General features: G+C 39.8%; 1 protein-coding gene across 1 annotated transcript in view; it reads right to left on the bottom strand.

The window, feature by feature from the left end:
- The window catches only part of TRPM8 (transient receptor potential cation channel subfamily M member 8), a 380221-nt gene that overhangs the window by 281029 nt on the left and 84125 nt on the right, over positions 1-15067 (bottom strand). The window contains exon 7 of the mRNA XM_070933161.1: positions 6543-6610. Coding sequence (XP_070789262.1) covers positions 6543-6610 — 68 coding nt within the window. The remainder of the gene's footprint in view (positions 1-6542; positions 6611-15067) is intronic.

The raw sequence follows: 15067 nt of genomic DNA, 5'->3' as shown, positions 1-15067 counted from the left end.
AAAGAGGAATGGAATATAGTTAGACATAAAATAAATTTAACAATCCAAAAAGAAATAGCGCAGAAAATAAAGATGTCAAAACAAAAGTTTTTTGAACATGCGAATAAAACGGGTAGATGGTTGGCCTATAAATTAAAAAAAAGAAAAAGATAAAAGAATGATATATCAATTGAAAGATGAAAATGGAAGTGCAGAAAAACACAGGGAACCTTCTACCATGTGTGGTGGCTTTGCCCGGTTATTAAGAAATACTGGAACAAGGTAAGGATATGGATAAGAGAAATTACAGATTGTGAAATTGAATTAGAACCTGAGATTTTTCTATTGGGCATGATTAAAGAGAACATCCGAAATGACATAAAATACTTCATATAATCACGGCGGCAAGATTAGCGCTAGCACAATTTTGGAAAAGCGATCGACTGCCAACGGACCAGGAATTAATACAAAAAATATATACATGCGCAGAAATGGACACATTAACTTTAGAGTTACAGGACAAGGAGGACTCTAAATACTATGAAACATGGAATAGATGGTACCAATGGATAAACTGGAGGAAAGGAAATGGGTAGAGATGAAATTTAGAAGAAATTAATACAACAAAAAACAGCACTGTCAGAGGGATAGAATATGGAATATTTTATTGTATGTCTGTATATATGTACATATAATACACATAATATATTTATATAGAATAATGGAAATTAGTCAATAGGTGAAGTTTATGTACTGTATATGTAAATTTGTTTCTCAATTGAGAGAAACTTGTATGTTTTTAAATGCCTTTTTTTTAATAATAAAGTTTATTTAAAAAAAAAGAAAGAAAGATGAAAATGGAATAACCTATCACAAAAGGGAGGACAAAAAGGAAATTATACAAAAGTTTTTCTCAAATCTATACTGTCAGGAAGAGATAGCAGAAGAAAAAGTTAAAGACTATATAGAGGGAACAAATTTGTATAAAATTATGGAGGAACAACAAGAAATACTAAATAGAATGATAACTGAAACAGAATTTGAAATGGCAATGAAAAAACAACAAAACAACAAAACACCGGGCCCGGATGGACTCCCAGTAGAGTTATATAAAAACACTCAAGAAATGCTGGGGGGGATGATGTTGGAAATATTCAGTGAGGCCCTAGAACAGGCAAATATACCTAAAACATGGACAGAAGCAATAATCACCCTTATTCCCAAAGAGGATACAGATCATCAACAAATACAGAACTACAGACCAATATCATTGTTAAATACTGATTACAAGATATTTATGTCAATCATAGCTGAAAGAACAAAAAAAATCTTGAACAAACATATACATTCAGATCAAAACGGTTTCCTGCTAGGTCGACAAATTAAAAACAATATGAGAACAATAATAAATACCCTAGAGTTTTATGAAGCACATCTGGAAAAACAAGCTTCACTGGTTTTCCATGATGCCCAAAAGGCATTTGATAATTTGACCTAGAAATTTATGTTAAATCAATTGAAATTTATGGAATTTGGGACTAAATTTGAAAAGATGATTGGAAAAATTTACACAAAACAAACGGCGAGGGTAATCATGAATGAAGATATGACAGGGAAATTTGATATAACAAAAGGGGTGAGATAAGGATGCCCCGTTTCTCCACTTCTATTTATATTAACTTTAGAAACACTTTTGAAGAGAATTAGAGAGGATCGAGAAATAAAAGGGTTAAAGATAAAGACAGAAGAATATAAGCTTCAGCTTTTGCCAATGATCTGGTGTTTATAGTGGAGGAACCATTAGAATCAGGCCCAAAATTGATAAAAAAAAATTAGAAGAATTTGGCGAAGTAGTGGGATTAAAATTTACAAAAATAAATCTAAATTATTAACTAAAAACCTTACAAAGAAACAAGAGAATGAATTAGAATGCAGTACAAAAATTCAAATAACCAAGAAAATAAAATACTTAGGGATTTGGCTTACTGCAAGATGCTCCTCAATTAAGGAAGACAACTATGAAAAATTACTACTGCAAATTAAAAAAAGATTTAGATAATTTTAAAATTTACAAATTTCATTTATGGGAAGGATCGCTACGATCAAAATGAATATTTTGCCCAAAATACTATTTCTCTTCCAAGTTATACCAGTAAAATTAGAGAAGACTTTCTTTGAAACATTAATAGAACAATTACCAATATATATGGCAAGGAAAAAGACCGCTAATTAGATTAAAAACATTGCAAGACACAAAAGACAGAGGAGGAGCAGCACTCCCAGAATGGGAAATATATTATCAAGCATCTTGTATAATCTGTCTGAAAGAATGGATGGAGTTAAGGGACAAAAGAACATTAGTGATTGAAGGGCACAATTTGCAAGTGGGATGGCATGCATTCCTTTGGGACGAAAAATATAAAATACATGGTTACTTTAGAAGACACATACTAAGGAATGCATTGCTACAAATTTGGATCAAGATTAAAAAACAACATTACACAAAAATATCAATTTGGATTTCACGTACAGAACATTAAAACATCCAAATTTAACTGAGTGGGACAAGATAATAAGATATAGAGATATATTAAAAGAACAAGGAAATCTGAAAACAAAACAGGAATTGGAACAAGATCTAAATAGAGAAACTGATTGGTGGATATATATGCAAATTCGGTCAAAATATAAAGAAAACACAAAATTAAATGCAATACACACTAAACAAAATGAATTGGACAAAATTATACAAGGGACGGAGGAGAAATTAATCAGTAGAATATACAAATTTTTGCTGCAATATAAAATGGAAGAAGAAATAGTTAAGGATACAATGATTAAATTGGCAAAAAAATTTAACCACACAATAGAATTGGAGAATTGGGAAAAAATGTGGCAAATAAATACAAAACTAACAATGTCCACGGCATACAAGGAAAATCAGTTGAAGATGTTTCATGGCATCTACCCCCGGCTAGACTTGCAAAGATGTTTCCGAGTAAATCTCCAGTATGTTGGAAATGTAACAAGAGCTACGGAACATACTACCACCTCTGGTGGACATGTCCAGCTGCAAAGAAGTTCTGGGCTAAAATTAAAGAATGGCTAGAGAAAATAATAGAACAATAATTATCCAACTGAATTGGATAAAAGGTCTATTCACAGTTGAAGTATAGAATAGTTATGCTACAGCAATCCTATATAGCTTATTATTACCAACTACCAGCTGTATTTTGGAGGATTAATTTTATTATTGAACAACTACAGTGCTCTCCGCCAATCCAAAATGTTAATAAACCTCAAACCTGAATATTTAAGAAATTAAAAGTGAGGTTATGGCTTTCTTAGGAGAATATCTATGTGTGCACAATTATTGGGCAATTATTAGTGTGCAGAATTATTATGCAAAAATTTAAAAAATTTCCATCTTACTCATTTATTTTCATCTGTTAAAGTGAGAATAATAAACAAACAACTCAAAATTTACAAATAAACATTTCTGACAGTTCAAAAAATAATAATAATCAGTGACCAATATAGCCACTCTTCTTTTCAATAACAGTCATAAGCCTTGCATACATGGAGTCTGTCACTTTCTTGAACTGTTGACGATCAACTTTTTGTGCAGCAGCAACCACAGCCTCCCAGATACTGTTCAGAGAGGTGTACTGTTTTCCTTCACCATAAATCTCCCGTTTAAAAAGGGCTCACAAGTTCTCAATAGGGTTTTAGGTCAGGTGAGGAAGGGGGCCATGTCATTATTCTTTCACCTTTAAGGCCTTTACTGGCTAGCCACACAGTGGAGTACTTTGATGCATGTGATGGAGCATTGTCCTGCATAAAAATCATGGTCTTCTTGAAAGATGCAGACTTTTTCCTGTACCACTGCTTGAAGAAAGTGTCTTCTAAAAAGTGGCAGTAGGTTTGGGAGTTGATTTTGAGTCCATCTTCAACCCAAAAAGGTCCAACTAGCTCATCTTTCATAATACCAGCCCATACCAGTACCCTACCTCCACCTTGCCGGCGTCCGAGTCAAAGTGGAGCTCTGTGCCCATTACTGATCCAGCCATGGGCCCATTCATCTGGTCCATCAAGAGCCATTCTAATCTCATTAGTTCATAAAACCTTTGAAAAATCTATCTTCAGATATTTCTTGGCCCAGTCTTGCCATTTCAACTTATGTGTCTTGTTCAGTGGTGGTCGGATTTCAGCCTTCCTTACCTTGGCTATGTCTCTGAGCACTGAACACCTTGTACTTCTGGGCACTCCAGGTAGGTTGCAGTTCTGAAATATCACAGCACTGGAGGATAATGGGTTCCTGGTAACTTCATGTTTGATTCTCCTCAAATCTTTGGCATCTTTGGCTTTTTTTCTCAGCATGTTTCTTGCAACCCTGTTGACTATTTGCAACAAAACATTTGATGGTTCTGTGATCATGCTCCAATATCTTAGCAATTTCAAGAGTGCTGCATCCCTCTGAAAGACTTTTTACAATTTTTGACTTTTCAGAGTCAGATAAATCTCTTTTTTAGCCCATTTTGCCTGAGGAAAAGAAGCTGCCTAATAATTATGCACACCTTGATACAGGGTGTTGATCTCCTTAGGCCACACCCTCCGTCATTACACAAATACACATCACCTGATCTTATATCCAGCATTTAAGTTTATACAGCTTGGAGGTGGAAAATATGCATACAAAGGATGAGATGGTCAAAATAGTCAGTTGCCTAATAATTGTACACATGTTGTAACAACTTTTATAGTAGTTTTTATCATAGCCATACTCCAGTAGAAGAGAATATATATCAGTGGGATCGTCAGAGCCTTTTAAAAGCATTTTTTCTATAACCTCTTCCCAGCTGAGTTGCCTGATCGCCAGAGGCTTTTAAAAGCATTTTTTTACAACCTCTTTGGCCAAAGAGGTTGTAGAAAGAAATGCTTTTAAAAGAAAAAAAAGCCTCTGATGATCAGGCAACTCAGCTGGGATCGTTAGGGCCTTTTAAAAGCATTTTTTACAACCTCTTTGGCCGAAGAGGTTGTAGAAAAAATGCTTTTGAAAGTGAAAAAAAAAAGTTGGCTATGCCCACCCAGTCACATTACCCACCACCACCACCAAGCCATGCCCACAGAACCGATAGTAACAAATTTTACATTTCAGAGATATTTTACGAGAAGAGTTCTCCATTCCTCTAACCGCAATACCAGACCTTATGCCACCAGATTCCAAATTTTAGGGTAAGACAACTTAGAACTACGCCGACTTCAGTCTGACCTAAGCATAGTACATAAATTTATCTGCCACAATGTCCTTCCTGTCAACGACTACTTCAGCTTCAACCACAACAATACACGAGCAAATAATAGATACAAACTCAAGGTAAATCGCTCCAAACTTGATTGCAGAAAATATGACTTTGGTAACAGAGTGGTCAATGCCTGGAATGCACTACCTGACTCTGTAGTTTCTTCCCCAAACCCCCAAAACTTTAACCTTAAACTGTCTACAGTTGACCTCACCCCATTCCTAAGAGGTATGTAAGGGGTGTGCATCAGTGCACCAGCATACCTACCGTCCAGTGGTGGGTTCCTCCCGATTCGGTCTGGTTTGGCCGAGCCGGTAGCGGTGACGATATGACATCACCGAACCGGTTCTCCCCCCCGCCTTCCCACCCCCCCCACCCCCCACGTTATTCTTACCTTTTATTTGGTCCCACCCCCAATCTATTGCTGCCTCCTGAGTCCCAGCTGATGACTAGAGGGAAAAAAAACTGTTTAAACTCTTGCCGCGGGGCTTCAAAGGGCCGTTCTACAGCTGATCAGTGTTAAAAGCAAACAAATGAGTCGGGTCGTAAGTGCGAGGATTGGTCGTAAGTGTGAGGACCTTCCAGAAATGACTCTGACCAGCTAGCCATGCCCACCTAGTCACATGACCTCCAAGCCACACCCACAAAATAAGCCACGCCCACAGAACCGGTAGCAAAAAAAATTAGAACCCACCCCTGCTACCGTCCCTGTCCTAATATTCCTTTTTACTTACTCTTTTCATGTATTCAAATTATGTTTATACTTTTACCTGTTATCTTATATATGCTTGACAAATTAACTTATGATTATGATTATCAGTTACTTTGTGTATTGCATCTTAAGGCACATGTCCTTAGCAGAACACTAGAGGGTCTCAGTAGCAGGAAAACTACTTTTGCCTTATGGCTATGGAGTGTTAGATTCAGTTCCAAAAAATTGTGCACAGATGCAGCAGTTGTCAATTATTTGTTAAAGTGTTGTGCTGTTTCCAGGTGTCACACATCATGAGACCCTAACTGGTGCTGCATTCCTACTTGTTTTTTGATCCCTCTATTTATGAAATGCATGGCTGAGAGTTGATTTCCAGACTAATTAAAATGCAATTTATAAAACAAACAAATGTACTTAAGAGGATGGAAACCATATTCAAAATATAAAAAGGCTACATTATTTTATGGGGGAAAATCATCTAAAGGACTACAAATGCTGAAAGATTATCTTTTTCTATAAATGCTTCTGGGGCCTAGGGAATATCTTACTTTCAGAGTTTCTTTTCCTCCTCCTTGGGCAAAGCATACAATTGGAATCTTTCCGCCATAATTAGAATCTGAAAAACAAGTATATGACACATAAACAGATGTTTTTTAGCAATACTATAAATTTGCCTTATTTTAATTAACAGTGTATCAAAATCTGTATTCCAGTCTCCAAGTTTACTTTCACTGAAATAAGCCTCAATATCTACATCAGATTGGCTAGATCAGGGGTGTCAAACTCAAGGTCAGTGGGTCAGATCTGGCCCGCAGGGTGCTTAAATCTGGCCCGTGATATCTGCCTGGAAATATCAAAGGGCTGGCCCGTGATGCCTCTGTCGGCCAAAATGGGCCGGGGGGGGCATGTGCACCCCACGTGGCCCATTTTCAGCCTCCATGGCCTCCTGCAGCACTCTGCCAGTCAAAAATGGGCCACATGGCCTATTTTCAGCCTCCATGGCCTCCAGCATGCTATGCACACCCTGGCCATGCCCACCTGACCACAACCCCCCTCCTCCCCAGCCCTCTGAAACACAACCCTGATGCGGCCCTCAATGAAATCAAGTTTGACTTCCCTGGGCTAGATAGAATAAAATGAATAGCAATAGCAATAGCAATAGCAATAGCCCTTAGACTTATATACCACTTTACAGTGCTTTATAGCTCTTTCTAAGTGGTTTACAGAGTCATCATATTGTTCCCAACAATTTGGGTCCTCACTTTACTGACCTCGGAAGGATGGTGGGTTGAGTCAACCCTGAGCCTGGTGAGATTTGAACTGCCAAACTGCAGTCAGCCAGCAGTCAGCAGAAGTAGCCTGCACTCTAACCATAGTGGCAGGAGGGACAAATAATAATTATATTGTTTTAAAGCTGACCCAACTCCTTTACACATCAGCCCGCACTCTCAAAACAAGTGCACCCTGGGAAGCCAAACTCCATTTTCCTTTAGCATTTGGAGGAGGCAGAAGCACAAAGAAGAATCCATCTTATTCTGTGGCACATGCTCATCCAAGGATAAACCCACATTCCAAATACAGAGCATCGCTGATGAGATTTAGATTACTTGTATTTATTAATTGTTATGTTCAGCAGTAACGCAGAACCGCCTATCTTGTATTCGGTTCTTATTGTATGTCCACAGTATTTTGCTGGTCTACTAATTTAGTCACTATATTGAAGAATGAAATAATATTGGTTTGGCATGATCTGTTTTTAATAAACCCATGCTGGCTGCTAGTTATTACTTTACTCATTTCTAGATGTTGGCAGATCTGTTTTTTTATTATCTTTTCCAGTATATTCCCGGTTTTGATGTTAGGCTGATTGGTCTGTAGTTTCCTGGGTCTGTTTTTTCCCCCTTTTTTGAAGATGGGAACCACATCAGCTCTTTTCCAGTCCTCTTGTAGTTCTCTGGTGCTCCAGGATTTTTGAAAGATGTGGTACAGTGGTTTTGAGATGACATCTGCCAGCTCCTTTAGTATTTATTTTTTTCTTGTTATTTATATGTTGAAAGAAACTTTTTAAAAATTATCTTTGACTTTTGTTGCAAGTCTTTGTTCAATCTGAGCCTTTGTTTTCCTGGCTTCATCTTTGCAGATTCAGGCTATCTGCAAAGATAGCCTTAGTTGTGTTTCATCTTTCCATTTTTTGTACTTGTCAGAAAGATCTTTGTGCAGCCATGCTGGTTTTTTCTTGGATTTCTTGTTTTTCTTTTTCAGTGGTATTATGGGTGGGCTTTTACAATTATATTTTTCAGAGGTTCCCAAGCTTCTTGAGTTGTTTTCCCCTTTTGGATTTTCATCCAAGAAATCTTTCCCAAGTTCTCTCTGATTTTGTTAAAATCAGCTCTTTTAAAATCTAAGACTCTGGTATCATTATGTTTTATTGCTTGTGTTTGCATTATGTTGAATTCTAGTATGACATGGTCACTCTCACCCAAGGTTCCTGCAGTTTCAACTCCCTCTATCACTTCTTCTTTGTTTGTAAGTATTAAATCCAGTATGGCTGTCCCTCCTCTACCTTTTGGACAACAAAGCTGTCAGCTAGGTTGGTTAGGAATCTATTTGATTTCTCATTTGCTGCGGAATTAGTCTTCCAATTGATGTCAGGGTAATTGAAGTCCCCCATTTAGGGGTGAAATGCTCCCAGTTCGGATTGGCTCGGGTGAGTAGGTAGCAATGGCGGTGAGCAGTTCGGAGAACCGGTAGCAAAAATCCCTGCCCCCGCCCCCCATGCCCAGCTGAGCCCCGCCATCATCAGAGCATTTTTTTCCTTTTAAATGGTTCTGACCAGCCAAGCTCTGACATCCCAGCTGAGTTGCTTGCTAATGAGGCAACTCAGCTTGGATCGCCAGAGCCATGTAAAAGAAAAAACGTTTCTTTTTCTCTCCCCCCCCAGCCTCCAGCTTGCTTACCTTAGCTGCTGATCACATGACAATCGCAATCCATGCATCAGCAAGCAACTGAATCTCCCTGCCTGCAATCAAGCTCATCGGTGAGCAGCTCTTTCTGCCTGCCTGCCTTCCTGCCTAGACTTGTGGACTTCAACTCCCAGCAAAGCTGGCTGAGGAATTCTGGGATTGAAGTCCACAAGTCTTAAAGTTGCCAAGGTTGGAGACCCCTGTTCTATTGGGTAAGTTTTTTTCCCCTTTGGGAGCTCTAAAAAAAATAGTTAATTGGGGTTTTTTTTAGATGTTCTTTTTTTAGACCTAGCCATTTAAAGTTTAGGAAGTTTTAAATGTAGCTGCTTTTATATAAAAATAAATTAAAATAAAATAATATTTGTGCAGCTTTCTGAGATTTAGTGTGTTTCTGTACTGTTTCACTCTAACTACACAAACACACAAAATCTCACAAAGCTGTATGTGGAATTTTGTGTGTGTAAAGTGTGAAAGTTGTTTTTTGGGGCTTTTTGTGGCTGTGTGAGGTTCCTGCTTGTTGCAGGGGCCATTTTGGGTCTAGCACAGCTGCTTTTACATTGTGGGTGAGCCAGTTGTGTTGTGTTGTGTTTTGTAGGTTAAAAAAGGGCAAAGAAGTGACATTGACTTGGCCACGCCCACCCAGTCACCTTACCACCAAGCCCCGCCCACTAATTAAGCCCCGCCCACAGAACCGGTAGCAAAAAAATTTAGATTTCACCCCTGCCCCCATTACTATTGTAGTGTGTTTTTCTACATAGATTTGTTAGTTGATTAGCAAAAAGGACATCTATTTTTTCTGCTTGATTGGGTGGCCTATAGTATACACCTATGGCCATGTCATTCTTTTTTTCTTTTATATTGATCCATCAGCATCTGGGTCCAATCTACATATTCCATCATTGACCATCGGGGGTGAGGTGTTACCCCCTGTGGATAGGGCCCGCAACCTGGGTGTCCTTCTGGATTCATGGTTGTCTCTGAAAAATCATGTAGCAACCGTGACCAGGGGGGCATTTGCCCAGGTTCGCCTTGTGCGTCAGCTGTGCCCTTATTTGGACCAAGATGCCCTACGCACTGTTATTCATGCGCTGGTCACCTCCTGTCTTGACTACTGCAACGCTCACTACCTAGGGCTGCCCATGAAAACCACTCGAAGGCTTCAACTGGTGCAGAATGCAGCCGCGCGGGTTATGATGGGAGTGTCCCGACACTCCCATGTTACACCCCTCCTGCGCGGCCTGCATTGGCTACCGGTTGCCCTTCGGGTGAGGTTCAAAGTGCTGGTTATCACCTATAAAGCCCTTCATGGCTTAGGTCCAGGATATTTGTCAGACCCCCTGCAGCCAGCAACAATCTCCAATCGCCCGGTGCGTTCCCACAGACAGGGCCTCCTCAGGGTGCCGTCGCCCAGACAATGTCGGCTGGCGACCCCCAGGGGGAGACCTTTCTCTGTGGGTGCACCCACCCTTTGGAACCAACTTCCTTTGGAGCTCCGGATGGCCCCTGACCTTCGCTCGTTTTTGCCATGATTTGAAGACCTGGTTATTTCGTAGCCTGGACTGATGAGGGGTGGGTGGGTTTCTTAATAGTTTTTAAACTGATTTTAAACTGTTTTAATTCAGACTTTTAATTTTATATTGCATTAATGTCATTGTGTATTTTACTGTTGTGAGCCGCCCTGAGTCCATTGGAGATAGGGCGGCATATAAATCGCATTAAACTTAAACTTAAACTTAAACTTAAACTTAAACTTAAACATATGCATTCTAGGTGGTTTTTGTCTTTGGTTTCATGCATTTCTGTAGCAATATAGTGGTCCTTTACATACAGTGCAACTCCTCCTCTTTTATGGGGTTTGATTTTTTTAAAAACAGTTTGTATCCTTCTATTCCAGTCATGGGTTTCATCCCACCAAGTTTCTGTTATTTCAACTATATTGTTTCTACCTTCATGTATTAATAGTTCAAGTTCACCCTGTTTGTTCCCCAGACTTTGTGCTTTGTATATTTCTATATCGGCACTTGAGATCTTTATGTCTGACTCTGGCTATGCTTCCTATGTCTCCTATTTGGTATTTGAGTTTGTCTTCCTTCCCATCCCTCCTTATTTCAATATTTGATTTGCTTTCTAGGGCTTTTTGCTTAGAATTAGGTATAACTACACAGCACCTTTTCACCACAGCAAAGCACAGTCCGCTAATCAAGCCACCTTTCCAAGTTCCTTGCACAACATCAGCTAGTCACACAAGGACTTGAAAAGTTTAATGATCATCCTGAAAGCTATAGAGCCTGGTGATCTTCTTTCCAAAATGCCATCAGTGGCTTAGATTTGTCATGTAGTGAAGATTTAATAATTAAATGGCTCGGAATTGAATCTGCTGACCATGCAAAATGAATCAGGACAATAAACATAAACTACCCTGAAACAGGCCTTATAACAATCTGGGGCAGACTTGATGAGTGCTATGGCTCAGCAGAAGCTTGGAAAATGCACTGTTCAAAAGACTTGATAGCTTTTTCAAAATACCTAAAAGAGCCTATCAGAAACTTAGGGAACTTAGCGACTTACTGATGGAATTTCAAGTAGCTAAGTCAGAAGGGGGACTTGCAAGGACTTGCATTCCTTGACACAGCCAGAGGTGTCAACCCATTGTACAAAAGTTACCCTATAACTTTATTCATTCATTCATTCATTCATTCATTCATTCATTCATTCATTCATTCATTCATTCAGTCGAGTACATATTAGATAATATATATAAGTATAAGCATGAATTGAATACATAAAATGAATACAGTTAAAGGGAACATTAGGACAGGGATGGTAGGCATGCTGGTGCTTTTATGCACGCCTCTTACAGACCTCTTAGAAGAGCAGTGGATCAGACATGGCTCCAAATATAAAAGAAAGTACAATGTTCCATTTCCCCTCTTCTCTGTTTTTGTGAACTTCATGTGCCAACAAGCTAAAACAAGAAATGATCCTAGCTTTGACTTCACATTGTCATGTACTCCTTCAGAACATAATCCTCACAAGCCTCCAGTAGCAGTCGACAAAACTCATGTGATTCCTTCAGATTCCCTTCACAGGTCTGCCAGCTCCTCTCACAGAGAAACTGAGATCAGAGATCCTGGTAAGAAGTGTCCTCTACACCAGAAGCCACATCCTCTGCTAAAATGCAGAGCTTTCAGAGAGAAGTCCATGGAAGACCGCAAAACTTTCCTGAAAGCAAACAACATTTGCCACAAATGCTGCTCATCAGTCCCCCACTTTGCCAACGACTGTGCGGTCAGTGTAAAATGCATGGAATGTGGTAGCACAGGCCACAACACAACTTTACACCAAGGGCCAGCACCATTGACTTTACAACACACTTACAGTGCCAGTGAACACAGCAGGGAGGAAGAACACACTGCTACAATCACAGCAGAAATCAATGCAAAATGCACAGAAGTCTGAAAAGAGATTGAAGCCCTTCTGTTTAGTCAGAGTCTATCCAGCAGGCCAAAGGGACAAAGTCATTAAGCTTAATGCCATTTTAGATGACTAAAGTAACAGGTCTTTAGCCAGCTCAGCCTTCTTTGATGCCTTTGGCATTATAAAGGCCCCAGAACTCCATATTCCTTAAAAATTTGTGCAGGAATGTGGAGACGGCAGGGAGAAGAGCATCTGGTTACCAAGTTGAGTTGGTAGATGGGAAAACATGCCTGATTTTACCAACTCTTATCAAATGCAACCAGATCTCTGACCATAGATGTGAAATCCCTACACCAGATGCAGCGATTCATCACCTACATTTGAACCACATAGCACATCTGATACCAGAGCCTGATCCTCAGTCTCAGATAGTCTTGCTCCTAGGGAGAGATATTTTAAAAGTCCACAAGGCAAGAGCTCAGGTCAATGGTCCCCACAATGATCTGTACACCCAGAAATTAGACCTAGGATGGGGTCCTATAATGATAGGAGATGTCTGTTTAGGAAGCATGCACAAACCAACCTCTGTTAGAAGCATGCTGACAAGTACTGTACATTAGAGAATGGACGTCATTCTATTTTTCAGCCAAGCCACAGCCAATTCCTCTTAAAAGAATCATTGCATATCACCCATTTACCTTGTCCCTTCATAGGCTCCTTTAGTGACAATCTCGCCTGTGACAGCGACCAAGGTCATTTAAGGTGCACAGTGCAAAAGATGGAAGATGATAATTGGGTGGCAATATCTACTCAGGACAAACTCCCTTTAGAAATGACAGAGCAGGGATTAGTCAAAGAAGATACTGACAACCGGGTCACCCCTCTTCCCTTCATATCACAGAGGCAATAACTAACAATAAAGAACAAGCTGTAGCCTGCTCTTTGCCACAGTCTCCAGAGTTCATCTGTAGCATTCATACCTCAAACCCTGCGGACAACACCATAGCTCAAATGGTGCAGCAGCCTACAGCCACATCACAAACATCAGCAAGCTTCAAAAAGCAATTGAACCAGTCTTCTGCAATGCCTTCCATAATATCTGATCAACAGAATGGTGCTGGATATATATCAGATGACTTCAGCAATTCTAAGCTAGGAATGGAATGTTATATTCTGGACTTAGATCACTGTCAAGTTCCCAGAAGCCTCATTGGAAACTGCAGTGGTACCACCTCATTGACAACCATATCAGCAAAAAAGCAATGACAGTTCACATAATGCTACTATCTCAGACTCAAATAATGGTATCAATTGATACTAGGCAGGGAGTGTCTGTTCTGACCTAGGCTCCTTGAGAAAGCTTAAATCACACGCTTAGTTCCAAAAAAAACCCTCTTTTATTTAAACGGCTGTGAATTATGGTCATTAACAGCCTGTAATAATTCACAAACATTCTGTGAAGAGTCTGACAGATGTCTGCCACAGTCTTTCAAGGTAATGCTGATAAGCACTTACCTTTATCTCCCTTGAAACGCTGCCAGAGACCTAATTGTCAATTAATTTTGCAAGGCCAAACGGAGCACAGAGTCAAATGGAGCTTCTCAGAGTTTGAACCGACCAGAATGAACAAATTGTTTTCTGCAAAGGCTCACGTCCACTTGCTCCTCTCTTATGTCTTATGGGAGGGGGCAATTATCTCCAAGCCTTACTCCCAAGTCATCCCTTTTGTCTTAACTGTTCTTGCCTCCTGGCAGCTCTGCACATGTGTGCACTGGGAACAGGCTCTCCCTGTTCTTCTGCCTTGCTGATGTCAGATTCCAGAGGCTCTGGAGGCAGCACATAACTACCAAATGGCCCTGGCCCCCCTCTCTGCCTTCGACACAGAGCCCTTGTCCGACCCTTCCCCAGACTCCAGGACTGGCCCATGCTCCTCCCCAACCTCCTCACTGTCCAAATCTGCTGCCAGCTCTGCTGGACACTGGCAGATCACAACAGTGTCATCCCCAGCATATAATTTTTTATATATACTGTTGTTGCTCTCTGGCCCCATCTAGTGGCAGAAGGGACAAATAATAATTACCGTATTTTTCGGAGTATAAGACGCACCTTTTTACCTCCCAAAAGGGGGTGAAAATTTAGGTGCGTCTTATACACTGAATGTAGCCCTGCCCACCCACTGGCTCCCACCCTTTGGCCTGTGCCTCCAGCAGTTACCTCCTTGCAAGCAAACAGCAAGAAAAAACAGCTCCTTTCAGTTTCAGGTTAATTAGCACAAGTTGATTAGATCGGCCTCCCAACTCTCAGCTGATTTGCTCTCAGGTGTTCTGTGCAGGGTTCTGCTGCTTGCTGCTTGCTGGAGCAGATTTTTTTCCCCTAGCTATGCTGAAAAACAAAACTGAAAGTAAAGCAGGCTCTTTGCTCCAACGTGGCAAAATGAGGCACGTTTTTCTTTTTCCTCACCAAAAAAGGTAGGTGCAAACAATGGGAAATTTTGGGTAAAAGAGGGGAGTTGAAGATTTTAAAACACAAAAGAAAAAAGGCAAAAATAAAAATGGGAAAGGAGAAAAAGAAAAAGAAATGAAAGAGAAAGATGTTATATATATTTAGAATTGAAATATGAATAGTAGTAAGAAATAAATGGGAAATAATGATTGTAAAAATGAAATGAATAATAATTGGAATATTTTTCTATA

This window comes from Pituophis catenifer, unplaced genomic scaffold, assembly GCF_029215685.1.
Source record: "Pituophis catenifer annectens isolate HBS135680 unplaced genomic scaffold, rPitCat1.0.hap2 SCAF_1, whole genome shotgun sequence".
Lineage (NCBI taxonomy): Eukaryota > Metazoa > Chordata > Lepidosauria > Squamata > Colubridae > Pituophis > Pituophis catenifer.
The sequence above is the reverse complement of the archived record's forward strand: the minus strand, read 5'-3'. Positions and strand labels throughout refer to the sequence as shown.